General features: G+C 40.9%; 1 protein-coding gene across 1 annotated transcript in view; it reads left to right on the forward strand.

The window, feature by feature from the left end:
* The first annotated feature begins 210 nt into the window (after positions 1–210).
* ccser1 (coiled-coil serine-rich protein 1) overlaps positions 211–15,647 on the forward strand; it is a 108,291-nt gene continuing 92,854 nt past the window's right edge. Inside the window, exons 1-4 of the mRNA XM_035658228.1 lie at positions 211–577; positions 5,735–6,731; positions 7,394–7,811; positions 10,117–10,301. Coding sequence (XP_035514121.1) covers positions 5,742–6,731; positions 7,394–7,811; positions 10,117–10,301 — 1,593 coding nt within the window. The 5' untranslated portion in view covers positions 211–577; positions 5,735–5,741. The remainder of the gene's footprint in view (positions 578–5,734; positions 6,732–7,393; positions 7,812–10,116; positions 10,302–15,647) is intronic.

The following is a 15,647-nucleotide window of genomic DNA, read 5'->3' on the forward strand; positions in this document are numbered from 1 at the left end:
ATTTTGTATATTTATTTTATTAGACATTATTTAGACATCAATGTCCATGCCTCAGATCAATAAAGTGTATCATATCTAATATAAATCATAGCCTGCACATATCACCACACAAAAAAGGGGAACAAATCCAAATTGAAAAACCAAATTTGGTCAACATATGTCTCCAGTTCAAATCCTAACATTAAGTGAGTTATTAATGACACACCTCGGGGTGGGTTTATTGATGATACTCGCCATTGAATCCAGCCATCCACCTGCTGAAGGATGCTATTGGAGGAGGAGGAAGAGGAGGAGGAAGAGGAGGAGGCACGTCACGTTGTGCACGCTCGCTGCCCGTCGTCGTCGCAACGCGGAAGAGAGGAAGGAGGAAAAGGCGCTCCACGTCACGGAGGTGTAATACTGGCGTCAGTGCAACACAAGGTGCTAACCTCAGTACCGCCTCAGCCCCACTGTACAGCCCCACTGTACAGCCCTCCTCATGTAGGTTACAACAACTCGCATGAGCGCAGAGAGAAGACATATTCTGCTGCTTCCCGCACCGAGCGGCCTCGGTAGAGACACTGGGAATCCGCTGAAGGTAACGTACCCCCCCCACCACCACCACACCACACCTCCCCCCGGCTCAACCACCGGACTGTGCATGCTACAGTGTTTCCTCTGCACACCGGTGACCTTTGTAGCTTGAGGGAAAGCGATACGCCGCTTTTTATGGACACAACGTCGCAGGGACCATTAGCTTCACCAGTAACAGTGGAGTGTCAGTGATTTGACGCGGCTAGCTAGTCTGGATTTAAGGTCGACAGACGTCACCGCGTTGTTGACGTTTCTGGTTTGACAGTTGTTCGGTGTCCCGCTGGGGCTGCCGCCGGGTTACACGCGTTTTGGCATCTCCGCATCCCATCTAATGTGATAACCGGCTATAGCTAGCTACTTCGTGGTCAGAATAAATGCCAGCAAACCAGGGCCTGTTGAGCGGTAAGTGTTGGTACAGTGGCTCTGTAAGCACACAGTTCACAACACGCCGAGGCCCATTCGTTGTTGTCATGTTCATGCAGTCATGAAACGTGGAGTAAACCTCCAGGCCGTGATCATTAACGAGGTGCCACTGTATCAGTAACCACTGTGAATGTAACAGCTGTGTCTTCAGCAAAACCTTAAAGGGGCACTTCTCTGATGAAGACCACTGTGCTGTTTACCACTGTGCTGTCATCAGGGTTGGACTGAAGATGTCTAACAAAAAGACCCTGGCCCGTACCCTCTATTCAGCCAAATGCACCCAGCTCCCATTCACTTCCTTTGAGCATGTGCATGTTCAGCACTGTGTTTGCAGATGAAGTCTTTATTCAAGCATGTTGACACCTTTTTAGTGTGATATTCTGTGATCAGTTTATCAATGATTATGTATTAACCTCTTTGTGAAATCATAGCTTATTCCTAATAATGTTAAATCTACCTGACAATAATGTGTTCACCACATAACATATCGGAGACACTGCTTCTGTGTGTTCATATGAACTAAAATATTGTTTTTATCTGTTATTAGATTCTTTTTTAAAATGCATTTACTATTACTGCTCTCCAGTTGTATCCCGTATGGTTTAATCTGTAGTTTTTTTTTTGTTAATCAGTTTCAGCATTTCTGTATGTGCTTCTGTCTTCCAGTTGTCTGTGTTGTCTGTGTCTTTGCCGTACATATGTTGTCGAGCTGGTGAATGTTTCTCTCAGTTCGGCTGTCTTCTTCATTTGCAGCATGTGTTTTCTAAACATGACGTATGTTTTTGTCAACGTCCTCGCTTGTGTTTTGCTTGTGCTTTGCCTATTTGCATGTGTTTTCTCCTTGAACTCTCGGCCACTATTGCTTTCAGTTTTTACGCATACGGCATCCGGATGGAAAAAAAAAAACCACGTCCATATAATGGGATGTGCGGTGTGAATTAGCAGAGGTTTTTAATCTGCAGTTTGTTAATTGTCTAGTGGCCCTAAACAAGATGTTTGCCGTCCGTTAGGTAGCAAAGTTTCTGTTGGGGCCAAAGGTGAGAGATTACATTTGTCACTTGAGTCCCTGGTTGAAAAGGCGCCTTCTTTCTCAAGATAGCTCGTTGTTTTGACCACATGTCCTGGCTTGCATAGACATGGTTTAGCAGTTTGGTTATGCCTGTTTTAAGTGACAGTGTTGGTGATAAGTTGATGTAACATCGATTAAATGATAGATAAGGTATCATCCGGGAGTCTGCCTCTTGTAATATAGTGACTTGTATGTAGCTTAGATTAGTTTTTTCCTGGTCTTCATAGCTTAATGTTGTTTGTACCTGAGTTAAATTAACTTTGCTCATCATATACACATACTGTATATATCCTGTATACTGTATTGTATCGACGTGTGTGAAGGTAGAGGTATTTGGGTGAAAAATGGTGATATTTTGGTTCGTCTTTCACCCGCCTCATTATCGAAGCCAGCTCACTCCTTCTGAGAAAATACACAACTTCTCAAAGCGAATCGCTCCAGGCTAAAACTAGTACTAAACCTTCCAGAGTCTTTGGTTGAGCCACGGTGTTACATTTGTTTAAACGGATCTTAAGATGCCATATCAGTCGACAGGAAACTGAAAGCTTGTGTGAAGCATATATTGCATTCAGCCAGTACTAAACACAGCAGCACACTGCCTAATGTGTAATCTTCCATTACATTTAGTAGAATAAGATTACGGTTTGCATGTAATATGATTATTGTTGTGAAAAAAAGATCCCATTGAGAACCTGTTTTATAGGAAACACCCAGTTCTTCACGCCCCATACACACCTTTTATTCACGCTGAGAGATAATCGCGTCGGTGTAAATGTCACTGAGATGGGACCCGCGCATTAGCCTCCTGATATATTATATAAGCGATACAGGCTCGGGCTGAAGGGTGTGTTGATAAGGCAATGCAAACTACACAGTCGTGAAGGAGTAAAAGACTTCAAGCTAAGCTGCTCATTTTGCATACAGATATGTTGTAATCCTTTTTGGGCATGGCGACTCCCCTGAACTCAGAACGGTGCATTAACAACATATGTAGTGTAGTGTATGTGCATTACATCGTACGTGGCTTTGTCAGTGTGAAGCACTGAACTGAACATAAACGCGGTGACGAGAATGACTTCATACTAGCTGGCATTAGCTATCTATGAACAAAAGAGAAGTGTTCCCACGCCCTTACACATTACACTTACACATATGCGCTTTGAGAACTGTGGCAGTAATTTGTTGTATCTTAATGGCTGTTAACAAAACCTTAATAATCATACAAATAACTCTTTTTAAGTTTATATCACACCGAAACCTGTTAGGGTGTTTTTTTGATGCAACTGCAGAGCCTTTACACCGGTTTTGTACTGACTGTCGTTGTGTTATTGACCCATTAATATGGGGCAGTTACTTGAAAGTAAAAGTGAAATCCTGAAATATTTAGAAAAAGAATCACTCTAGTCCACTGTGAATGAGCTGAATTTATTTCAGTCATGTCCACATTTAATTGGAAGTCAGGGAAACACACAGCGAATCAAATTGTGTTTGCGCTGTACTTTGTTATTCAACAAAGCAGCACTTTGATTAACTGCAGTATGGAGCAAAGGGAAGAGGAACAGAGCTCAGGTGGAGTTTCGCTTCTCTAATACAGGTAATCTGCGACAGAGCAGTGAGGAAGTAAGAACCCGCTTCAGTGCAGCACTGCTTCTCTTTTACCACTTTGTGTGCAGACTTCGTGCGAGGTAGCCTGCAGTTTGTGCTACTGATGTGTTATAGCCTTTATGTAACAGTACCATAATGCCAAATGCAGTCGTACGCATGTCCATTAGCAGTTGGTCAGTTAAAGTATGTTTTACTACCCACAAGGCCTCATAGCGAGTCTTCTTATTACCCCTGATTGGTAAGGTAAATAACACAGGTGTTCTTTAATCTCTCTCTAATGACTTGGATGTCTTATCTTGTATTAATGAGCCAGGTCAGAGTGCCATGACCTGGTCGAATGGCCGTGTGGTGGTGATGAGAAGAAACCACACACTGAACTGCCGGCTCATCCCAAAAAAAGGAATCTCTTACGCGTTGAAAAGGTTGCCAACCTGCATCATGTGTTTTGACTCGCGCGGACAGCTTGAAGTAATCCAGGGAGGACCGAGCAAAGCATAGCAGCATGTTGTTATGTGTGTGTGCATACCAGTTAATTGATTGCTGTGTCCTTATTGTAAATGTTATCAGCTATTAATGCGCCCTTTTAATATATTGCAGTGAGCTAACATGGTATTAAACTAGGAACTGCATCACTCACTGTGTATTTAGAACTTGATCAAATTTACTTTCAAGGAGGTGACACACTCGTAAGCCAGTAAAGGGTGTTAATGTAAGCTTATTACACAGAGATCGAAAACAAAACACTTCAGTAGCTCTCACGGAGGCAGCTTCTTCAACATTACGAGGACCTCATAATCACTGTTTGGCTAATTAATAGCAGAAAACAATGAAAGCGTGAGTATTTACCGAAATGAACGCCTCCGTTTAATCTGCAACTCCACACATGGAACTTTGGATAGTTCTTACAAGCAGTGAGACAATAGTCCTGCTTGCAATGTGTTTACTAAGAGGTTTGCTAATTGAAAAAAAAACTGTAGAAAGCATTTTGTAAAGGAAGATTAAATGGGGCACAGTGTTGTAGCCCCTCAGTTTTTACCCTCAAAGACAGACAGTGCCGTTGAGAAGGTATACAGTCCAAGCTCCTAAAGCTACAGGCCTGATAGTTCATTTTTATTAGAGACTCTTTTTTTGTCCAAGATTCTCCTCTATCGTGGATTTTCTGTCTGAGATAATAATCTTTAAATGGGGCTCCCACTTTTGCTTTTTTGTCGTCTTTTGCGTGATGTGCTTTCAGTAAATGAATTAAGCAATGCATAAGTAAAATCAAATAAAATAGGTCTGTATCAGATTCAGCGCTTTATATTGTTTTTTCGTGATTCAGCTGTCAGATAAATGTTGATTGTCGTATGGGGCATGTTAAAGAGAAGTCACTCCTACAGGTCTCATACCTGAACTGGAGCTAGAACATGTGATCTTTGGATGTGCTGTTTCCCACACTACATATGGTGTTTTGGGACAGATAATGTTGTGCTCTGTGGCTCAGTTAGGCATCTTTACTATGCTGGGTATTTTCAGACTGGATATTTTTAAAGGCAGTTGTATTTTGAAATATTTTTTCTAGAAACTTCACAGGTCTAACAGCAACGGGGTAAACAACGCTGTTTTGGTTTACACATGTATTACTGATGCCTTAGGAGCAGAAATCTAACACGTATAACACGCTGCAACAGAGGCATCTGCAAGCTAAAGATGCAGCAATAACTTGTTTTGACTCATTCAGCGTGGGAAATATGATTCCTTAATGTGAGATTTCTCACTTCACTTTGTCTGTACACTCAGGCTCCTTGTTTTGAAAATACTGTGTGCTCCTCCATGTGGTTGTGTGTGGGTCCAGTATTTGCTTAGAAGGTTAATAAATATGAACAGTCGCTTTGTTATTTGTGATTTCTTACCTGCCGCACTAGAGAAGACATTGCATGTTCAGAGTTGTGAATGTCACAATTATTAAGGCGCTCAATAATAATCAATATGACAGTAAGAATGTAATCTTATGACTGAAGGTGAATCTATGCTGATGCATGTTATAAACATGAACTGTTTTTTGTTTGTTCCCCTCTGCCTCAGCGTCTAGATGGGTGAATCAGGATCACGCCGTTCCACGCTTGTTTCCCGCCTGCCCATCTTCCGCCGCAGCAGCAGTAAGAGGCAGGAGTCTCTCCCCTCCTCTCCGTCTTCAGGCGGGGTGGGGAACGGCGTCCACAGCTCTTCGCCCTCCAGCACTAACTCCAGCTCCGGCAGCACCGGGAAACGCCGGAGCCTTTTCCGCACTCCCTCTCTCAGTTTCACAGCTAAACGGAATAGTGAGCCACGTGTCCAGCCTATAAACCTGAACCTCACACCTCCGCTGACACAGGCCACCGACACAAATGGAAATAACCAGCAGACGATAACAACGTCATTGTCGACAGGTTTCAGCGAGGGCGGCGGACGCCCCAAGTCACGCCACTCGTTTGGGTTCGGCAGCCACAAGAAGAAAATCACACGCTCTCAGACCGAGGATTTCGAGAAAGCATCCTCGTCCTCTTCCACAGCCAATCGAAATGTGTTTATAAACTGCATCAGCGGCTCGGGGGCCAATGAGGGCGACGACTCCGGGTTCCTCGATGACTACAGCGGTGGCAGTAATAACAACAAGCGGTCGTCGCGGCAGAAGAAACAGCTGCTGCCCAAATCTTTCTCGGCTCACCACCGCTTCTCCAAGACCTCCGATCACCACAGGCCTCCAGAAGTGAATCTGGAACCTCCGAGCTCCACCACCGTCACTCCAGGGACAGGAGGGCTCACCCCAGGCTCACTGCCAGGCGAGCTGCTTGGTGCCGGTGGTGAGAGCTCACTCCAATCCCCTATAATATCAGAGGACCGAACCACAGCAGTCACCCCTTCAGAGTTCATCCCCATCACGGAGGATTCTGTATCCGAGGTGGATGCTCTGCCAGCTCCCAGCCCCGGATCTGGTTTAGGCCCAGGACCTGCCTCTGTACCTGGACTGGCTACTGACACAGCTCCACCTGACCCCCTACCTGCTCCAGAGAACTTCGGTGTAGCTGTCTCTACCTCCCAGGTAGCTTGTTTTACGCTCTTTACTTCTTTTGACCATAATGCAACATCAAACATGCTATATTATCTGAACAATAAATCTTTTTGCTTGTACAAACAGGAACTTATTTGTAGAAAGATGGCGATATTAGTGCTTCAGGAACAGACAGTGCAACCACAGGTGCCCCTTGATGTCAAGAAGAAAAACAAAGGAGGAATATTTATGACCACTGAGTGGAATCTGTGAAATGTGGCATAAAAATTGAGCACCGAGCATGAAAAGACCTTTTTTATTGAAATAGCTAAAGCATGAAAAAGAAAAACCTACGCATGTCTGCTAACTCCCCTCCATATTTCTCACCTTAGTGCTGATAACTTTTCCTCCTTCATAGATTTTAATCTGTTTTATTTCCTGGTTGAGGAGGGAGCCCCCAGAAAGGATAGCTGTAGCAGAGACAAAGCTCTGTGCTTAGGCCAAGAGTAAATACTGTATGACTGTGTTATATAAAACTGTGCACTGCCGCCTGAGGACACAAATATCCACCTACTAAATGAGTGCTAAAGTGGCCTCTCCTCTCTGTAAACTGCTTTTTGCCTCATTGGAGCTCTGAGTTGTTCTTGTATTTGAATATAACATTTTAAAAATGCTGTTTTAAATTAATTTTTTACAAATCACCCTTTCCTTAGGTTTTCTTTACTCCAGCCCAATCCAGTGCTGAAAAACCTTTACTCCCTGACACCAGCACAGCCAACAACACAGACTATGAGACCGCCATTTCCCTCTCAGAGCCTGAGACAGCTGTGCCCTGCCTACCTCTTCAAGAACAATCACTGGAAGAGAGGAAGGAGAGGGAGGAGGAGAGAAGGGAAGCGAGGGAAGAGGAGTCAGCAGAGCAGAGGAAGGAGTTGGTGGAGGAGAGGAAAGCAGGTTACCAGACGGAGACCACAAGTGAGAGCGAGGCATGTGTGGTACGCAGTGAGGGTTGTCACTCTAACCCAGAGCAATCGGAAAGGAAGGCAAGACACACGCTGTCTTTTCAAGAAAGAGGAAGCTTCTGTGGCCGCCACGAACCCAGGTCCTCTCACTTGAGAAAACCACATGCAGGTATGAACTCATGTAAATCACAGATTATTACATGCACACGCGCACACACAAATATCATACACTACTGCACAGTGGTATTTAGAGGCCCCGTTTGATCCCTCATCATAACACACAGACAGACACAAACTTGGCTTCCATACTCGTTTGACATTCTTTTGTAATGAGGGCTACAAAAGATTTTTGACCAGTTTGTTATTTCAAAGGCAGCAACAGAAAAACCAACAAACAAAAACAGCACTGACTTCTTGCTATGCAGTGACGATGTATGCGGGCATATACAGCTTGCTGGTATGACAAATATGCTGTTCATTTAGCATAATAATTCATAACATTTTGTGACAGACGATATGTTGATTTTTGCCCTGAGGGTTATATTTAATGTTATAAAGTAAATAAAATAATAAATATATAAGACATCAATATGATGGTAAAACCACTGTTTACAGTGTTTAACTTCTGGTTCATTTGTGAATATAATATGACCACAATTCATAGAAAACATTCACAATAATTTCTACCAATATGAGTTTGACTGTAAACATTTATTAGTGGTTGAAGTGATGCCATGCTCATGCTCCTTCAGCGTTGGGTTTATTACTTCTTTATGCATGACCGAACAAGTGATCAAATGTGAACGACATAGAAAATGAAAATCTTTGAGAGTTCATTACCAAGCCTCTCAAAGAAATTCCCCCTGGAAACCGGTAAGTGGAGGTGATGCAAAATGGTCTAATCAGAATCAAGGTATTACTACACTCATGTCTCACTCAGCTCAGTTTCCTCTTGGTGATTGAAACCTACTAGATGTTTTCTCAGCTTTCAAATTCATTGGTAATTCAAAGTTTTGATAAAAGTTGAGAATGTTTTCAAACGTTACAAATACTATAAGAGACATTTGACAGCAACTGAACTCTTGAAGCTGTCACTCCTTCTAGTAGCAGTAACTCAGACAGTTGATCTACTGAGTCTAATAAATCAATGCCAGTTGTGGGTTGACAGTGTATGTCATACTGAAAATGTAATCCTTGACCAAAGCTGATTTGTTACTATTCTCCTCACTTCTTCCTAAGCTGCTGTAACATATTGCAGAGCAGGTTTTTTTTTTTTCAGCCAAGGCTTCTCTGGCAAAAAAAATCTCCCTTAGTCTGAAGCCCATCACTGTGTTTTCCAACAATTATTTACCTCATGGCAGACTTTGAGCAGACACTGCAAAAACCCTCTCAGGAAAAGAAATAGAACATTTGATCTCATAAGGGGTGCAAATTTAGGGTTTCTCTAGGACTAACGAACTCTGTAATTGAGAATATTATATATTAATGCTGTGCTTGCGGCTGAGCACTATCATAGTCAAACTGTTCAACAAAATAATGATTCCAATTTGATTCACGCATGCAGAGATTTATCCAGGACAAATACTGCTATAGAAAGTATATAAGTTGCTCGCACTTACATATCCAGTTATAGTTGAAATCTCAGCTTTCTATTGTATTAGAAACTCTGGAAGGAACTGTAACTGTGACTGGTGTGCGCTGTTGTGCATTTTAACGGGGGCATGATTGTAGGATCATCTGCCAGCTTTATGCGCTATTGTAGGATTGTGAACACACGCACACACACACACACACACACACACACACACACACACAGTATGTTGCAATACATGCTGACAGGAAAGTAGCTGAATATTGATTTACACTTGCTGAATAACTAGCTCCCAGGCAGTGGGAACTACAGACCGACTACAGTGATAACAGGGTGAGCTTGTCTGTTGGACTCCGCAACAACAGAATTTATATATATTTGTTTTTGCATTGCACAGTGTCACTAGCCTCTGCTGTGTGTGTGCAAGTGTATGTGTGAGAGAGAGGAAGAGAGGAAGTGGTTGACATGAAGCGCTGTTTTTAACAGATATTTATAACCTGTTGCTCAATGACAGGACGTGAGATTGTCTGTAAATATTGCCCCAAAAATCTCACTGATTCTGTAGTTGTACTATTATACAGCAAGCTTGGTGGTACTCAGACCAATATTTATTATTACAAAACAGGCATAAATATAATTTGACCAAAAGCAATATGGTTGAAGAGCTTTATAACAGGAAGATTTAACTTCATTTAAAATGCTAAATAAAGAAGAGTTGCTTTATCATTATGTTTAATGAAAAAAAACAGGGCTGACTGCTACCAATTTGAAACGTAATAAATTGATGATTATGCCTCTGCTTGTGGAATCACTGTTAATTCATTCCTTCTTTCTCTCTGTCTGTCTGTCTGTCTGACTCTCTTCACCTCTTTCTTTCCTCCAGCATCTCTGTGTAGCAGTGTCAGCCCCTATCACGAGGTGATGCGGATGGAAAGGCGTCTGCGCTCCTCGTCTGAGGGGGCTGGTGGGCCTCGTATCCATGGAAACCACAGAGATGCCCCTGGCATGGAGGGATGCGGTTTGCTTAAACACAGAAACAACTCTTCTTCATCCAAAATGGGGAGTCTGGTAGGTCTGGAGCTCTGTGTGTGATTTTATCAGTTATAGGTAAAGTCCCTAGATTATATCATGAATACTCTTTTGTGTGCCTTTGAAGTTAACTATGGTTTATTTTACAGATTTTAGGTGTTCAGTTATCATCATATTACCTAGCAGACTCTGTTAGTGTGTGTATGAAACTTATAGTGTAGTCTGTGTATGTGTAACAGATTACATTGTAGTTAAGATGTTTAGGTAAAGCATAATTACATCCAGGCACATGCAATAAGCAGAAGGGAAAAAAAACTTAGTACGTGCCACTTCCTCTTCTGTACATCCTTACAGTAAGTAAGTTTATTTATATAGAACATTTTCTAAAGTGAAAGTACTTTACATAAGGCAGATAATTACAATAGAGCAACATTAAAAACTTTATAAAGACGAGTATAAAATCATTTAGTAAAGATTTAATGAAAAATAGACAAAAAGGACCACCAGCGGATACACTGCACAGTTATGGGGATTTAATAAAGTTAAACTTTAATAAAGGAAATAAAGGTACAGTACAGAAAATTAATCTGTTTTAATTAGACTGATTTCATTAGTTATTTAATTAATCTCAAATATTGTTCACACCACATTGTTCATTACTGTCACAATACTTTTAATCCTAAAATAACTAGAATGATGGCTTTTAAGAGTTTATACATGTGGTACTGAACAGTGTGTGCTATGAAGTAAGGTGTGTAAAATCACACACAGGCATTTATTATGTCCCCAAGCTTTAATCAAACTTAAAAAGAGACACCATCAGCTTCTTTGTGTTGCTGTGTACTCAAATTTAGCACTCTGCACATCCAGGACAATAATAATAATGGTTTCCTCAGGAAAACTCACCACTGGATTACCAAATTGCATCCTTACAGGAAGAGCCCTGCTTTTAAGGGGGATGAAAAGAGCGGATGTAATTGGCCACAATTGTAACCAGCTGCTAACACACACTCCCTTATAATATACTGTATGATAAGAGATCCTTCATAGTCTCATCCAGTACCGATGCCTCTGGCCATGAAAATAGCAAAAGTGTTCCAGCATGCATAAACTGACCATAGTGCCTTTAATTTCCACACAACTTAAATAAATTAGAAATATTTCCACGTATTTCGCTAGAAGGTTTTATTTTGAAAATAATTGCGCCTGGTTACATTCAGAGCTAGGACACAATTTAATAATTTAGTATCATCTCAGAAACGTATCTTAAACTCATTTTGCGATGTCCAAGTCACACATTGTGATCAGCAGTGCTGTATTGACTTTGCCATAACAAAGTGACACCTCAGGTCTTAATGTTTCACTGGTGTCACTCAGTACAGATATTCAACAGCTCAAGTTAAGCATAAGAATATTTAAATAAGTCATACTGTTTGTGTGTACACATGAAATTGAAAAACACAGTGAAGCCTCGGATTTCTTACGTTTGAAGCTATTTAAGGCAAAGCCCTGAGTTTCAAAGTACTTTGGAAAACTTCTTCAGTCATCTGTAGGATTTAAGCATTATATGCTGTTTGTTAGCTTTGGCTGTCTAACAAACATTGCACCCGTCTTTGTTGATGCATGCTGTAGCTATATCCACATTTGTTTCTGGGGAAAGGCTGTAGCTACTATTGTTATTGGGCTGTTCTTCTTACAACACACACAAGGAGGTTCTGTGGGAGGAAAGCTAGTTTAAGCCAATCCCATTTATTTTACCAGGGACTATAGGCTTTTACTAAGAGATTAAAAAGGGCAGGGATATACACAGCACGTTGCTATGTACTTTACTCTAGTCTGCATCTGCTTCTTGACACACACTTTACCAAACATGGAGTAATCTCTTCTTTTCCTTCTTCGAGCCTATGAAGAGCCCTTCAGGGGTCCAAATCATGTAAAAAAAAAAAGCAGAAGCCTTGGAGTGTGTATTAAATTATGCACTATCACTTCTCCTCTTTCTTTCAGCCTTATAAAACTTTTTGGTTAGCGAAGGCACTTGTGAAAGGTCTGGATTAAGACGTGTGAACATTTGCGAGTGTTTTGAACAATACCACAGTCTGCTAACAGTAACGTCTTCAAAGTAAATACATAACTGAAGCTAGTGAAGGTACGAATAAATGGAATAGAATGATCTGCTCATTGTTTATGCGTATACAACATGGCTGACTGGTGTTTACGTGTTAAGGAGGCCTATGGGACGTGGCACCTGTGCAGGGCAAAACAGAGAATGACTACATCACATCAACAGTATTGTTGTTGTGTCATTACAGCCAGACAGAATATAATTATCATAAAGCAAATAAGGATTTTGTTTGCGGTGGCAAATGACTAATTTGTTGAATTCACAGAGATAAACTGTGAGGTACCTCTGTGAAGCGAAGCCGGGCCGTGTTTGCTTGAGCTGTTTGGTGAGCTCATTCCAGTTGTTATTGTTGTTTTGAAATCCCCTTCGGGACTCTGTAAGATATTTATTTTACCGGCATATACAGTTTTGGTTGCTTATGAGTTTCTCAATGACAGCTGTGATAATATTGAGGCAGGCTGACTGAGATAAGAGAGAATTTCTTGAGAACGTCTTAAGTTATTCTTTTTTTGTCAGCTGGAATTCTGTGTAATCACTGAGACAAGTTGAACAACTTTGAACATGCACTTTCGTTTGTAGTTTGATTGGCATATATAGCACAATAGTTCAACTGCAATCCACTTTGATTGTTACTTATGCATGTCAACAGTTGCTTTGGAGCTTGCTTGCTAGACGGTGTTGTGTTGTAATGCACGGTGCCTCTTGTTTTCATATCCTCCAGTCTGATTGCTGCCTTGTAAAGGCTAGATATCATAAGTGACACTTGTATTAATCATACAACAGATAAGGATTCACTTCCTCTCCCAGACAGAATTTATAATAACCACAACCAGACAGCTGGGTTTTTTTTTTTTTTTTTTACCAATGAAGATGTTTTCTTAGTATATATATTGAATGCTCACTTGGCCCAAAGACATCATATAAAAGCAGTAACCATCATCGTACACACATAAAACCAAATCAAAGTTTAAATCAAATCATTTTGTGTGAGGCTAGGTTTCTTAATGCCAAGCAGTAGAGCTCTGAAAGCAGTGGTTGATGAACTAAATCCTTATTTATCTCATGACTAATACATAACCATTTATAGTTATTGACACCAATGGCTGAATGAGCCAAAACTTCTGTAAAACAAACTGAACTAGTAGTAGTATTACTATGTGAATACTAAAAATGGCTCCTAATGTTGTATTCAATAGGTAAATGCTCGTATTGTCTAACTGTTTAATATATCATGGTGATTATGTCAAGTTAATTTCATGTTCATATTCTAAGTGGGTTCATTTGAACAGTGCAGAGGCTAATACGATAGTAAATGTACCTGGAAAAATGGAGTTGATCGTCAATTAGGCGCTCATTAGCTATCCGAGAGGAGCAAGAGCCGGCAGGACTTCAACCCTGAAGGATTTGAAAAGGCACAGGCCTAACAAATAACAAATGATGGTGTGCCCCACGGAAGAGTGAAGGTGCTTTCAGGCCGCATTCTGCCAGGCAAAATTTACTTGCGTGGTGTAGCAAAAGGCAGGCAGGACAGGAAATAACATGGGCAGGGTTATAGGCATAAACTGAGAAAGCCTGGGTAGGGGGGCGAACAACAGGACTTAACATCATAAATAATACAGCTTCTTATCAAACACACATCTTTAATTTCTGTCACTGTCCTTGCACTCACTCCTCCTTCTCCGCTGCAGAGTTATTTCTCTGTGTAGTTATAAATCAAGAATATAAACAAACAATAATTCCCGAATGAGAGGTCAACTGGCTTGATAATGGACAAGCTAAAAAGTTTGCGAGTCAAAGTTCGGAGGCAGGAAGCTAAAGACGCTAGTTAATTTGCAACCGGAGGTAAAAACGCCTCATCCTGTTCTGCTTAGAATTAAATGGGGAGCAAAACCAGGTCAGGGTAACGTCACACCATAAGCAATTCCTCTGATCCAGCACCCAGAATATAATGGAGTTGTTTTTCATCTTATTCATTACACCTGTTCTTTTCTTGTTATGACATGCCAAAATGTCTGCTGTAAAAAAAAGGTAAATAGACGTGCAGATGCCTTCCAATATGTCCTTGTTAAGTACTTAATCTTCTAGAAACCCTTTTTCACGTCAAGACTACATATAGCAGAAATAGGAAATGTAGATATTTCACTCTAAGTTATGACTGTAGTCATATTTTTTGCCTCAGCAGCATCGGTCACAACATATTCTCATAAAGTCTTTACAGCACGTGGTAGGAATCCTGAATTAAAATATGCACCGCAAATTTATGGCCACGGTGAAAATATGGATTCTGATGCTAACAAAGTCAACAGTATAAAGCACTGGGATTTCTCTCTCTTAAATTTTAAATGGCCTTGCTTTTTGAATGTGAAACTGATGTTTGCTTTGCGCTGGGATGAGTGATAATTCCGTCCTGATAAGAGTTGTTAAAAAATAACAAACGTCAGGTGATGAAAGTGAGACAGTGTAGGTAAAAGTCAGTTTCTTTTCATTCAACAAACGGATTTACAATTTGACTGGACATTCAAACCTTTATCCCCTCAGGCACATTGTAAACACAACTGGCTGTGAAGTGTCTGCTCAAACAGAATGAAAGTAATTTGTTAGTCGGTATATTTCCTATCGCTAGAAGCCATAATACCAGGGTGCAAAGCCAGATCTCTCTCCCTTGATCTTAATGCATTTACCACCCTAAAGCACTGAATAAATGTAATTTTCACAGACTGTATGTGAACAGAAACCAGTGGATTTTGATGAATGGAAAGAACCTCTTGCTTCCTCTTATTCCTGTTTTGGATGTCATTCTGCTTGGCAGTTAAGCGATGGAGCCATCTTTTAATGAGACCCGAATTTGATATTATCTCTATTAACTCAAGGATTATACTCACTCAAATCACACAAGCGAGGTAAAAAGGTGACATCTCTGGGTTATAAAATCATATTAACACATTTCTGTGGTTAGAGGGGCACATTAAAATGGGTAATTTAGCTTCAAATGAAGTCTGTGTGCAGTAGTATCACACGGTATGGGTCTTCATTTATTTTCCAATACCTTTTAGCTATTAGCTTTAATGCCTGAAATGAGGTCTTCTGTTCAATTGCATTACACTGAAATGCATTCTGGTCTTTTTTCTGATGTTTACTGCGCTGAGTATCTGGTGAAAAACCAGTAATATACATCGTCATACACAGACCACAATGGCTTCACATAGGTATGGCCATAGAGAACATTGATTTAGCTGTTTGGAAAAATCTTTCTGTCTCTCTCT

The sequence above is a fragment of the Morone saxatilis genome, unplaced genomic scaffold (assembly GCF_004916995.1).
Source record: "Morone saxatilis isolate NCDOM2014 unplaced genomic scaffold, NCSU_SB_2.0 Contig16, whole genome shotgun sequence".
In the NCBI taxonomy this organism is placed as follows: Eukaryota; Metazoa; Chordata; class Actinopteri; family Moronidae; genus Morone; species Morone saxatilis.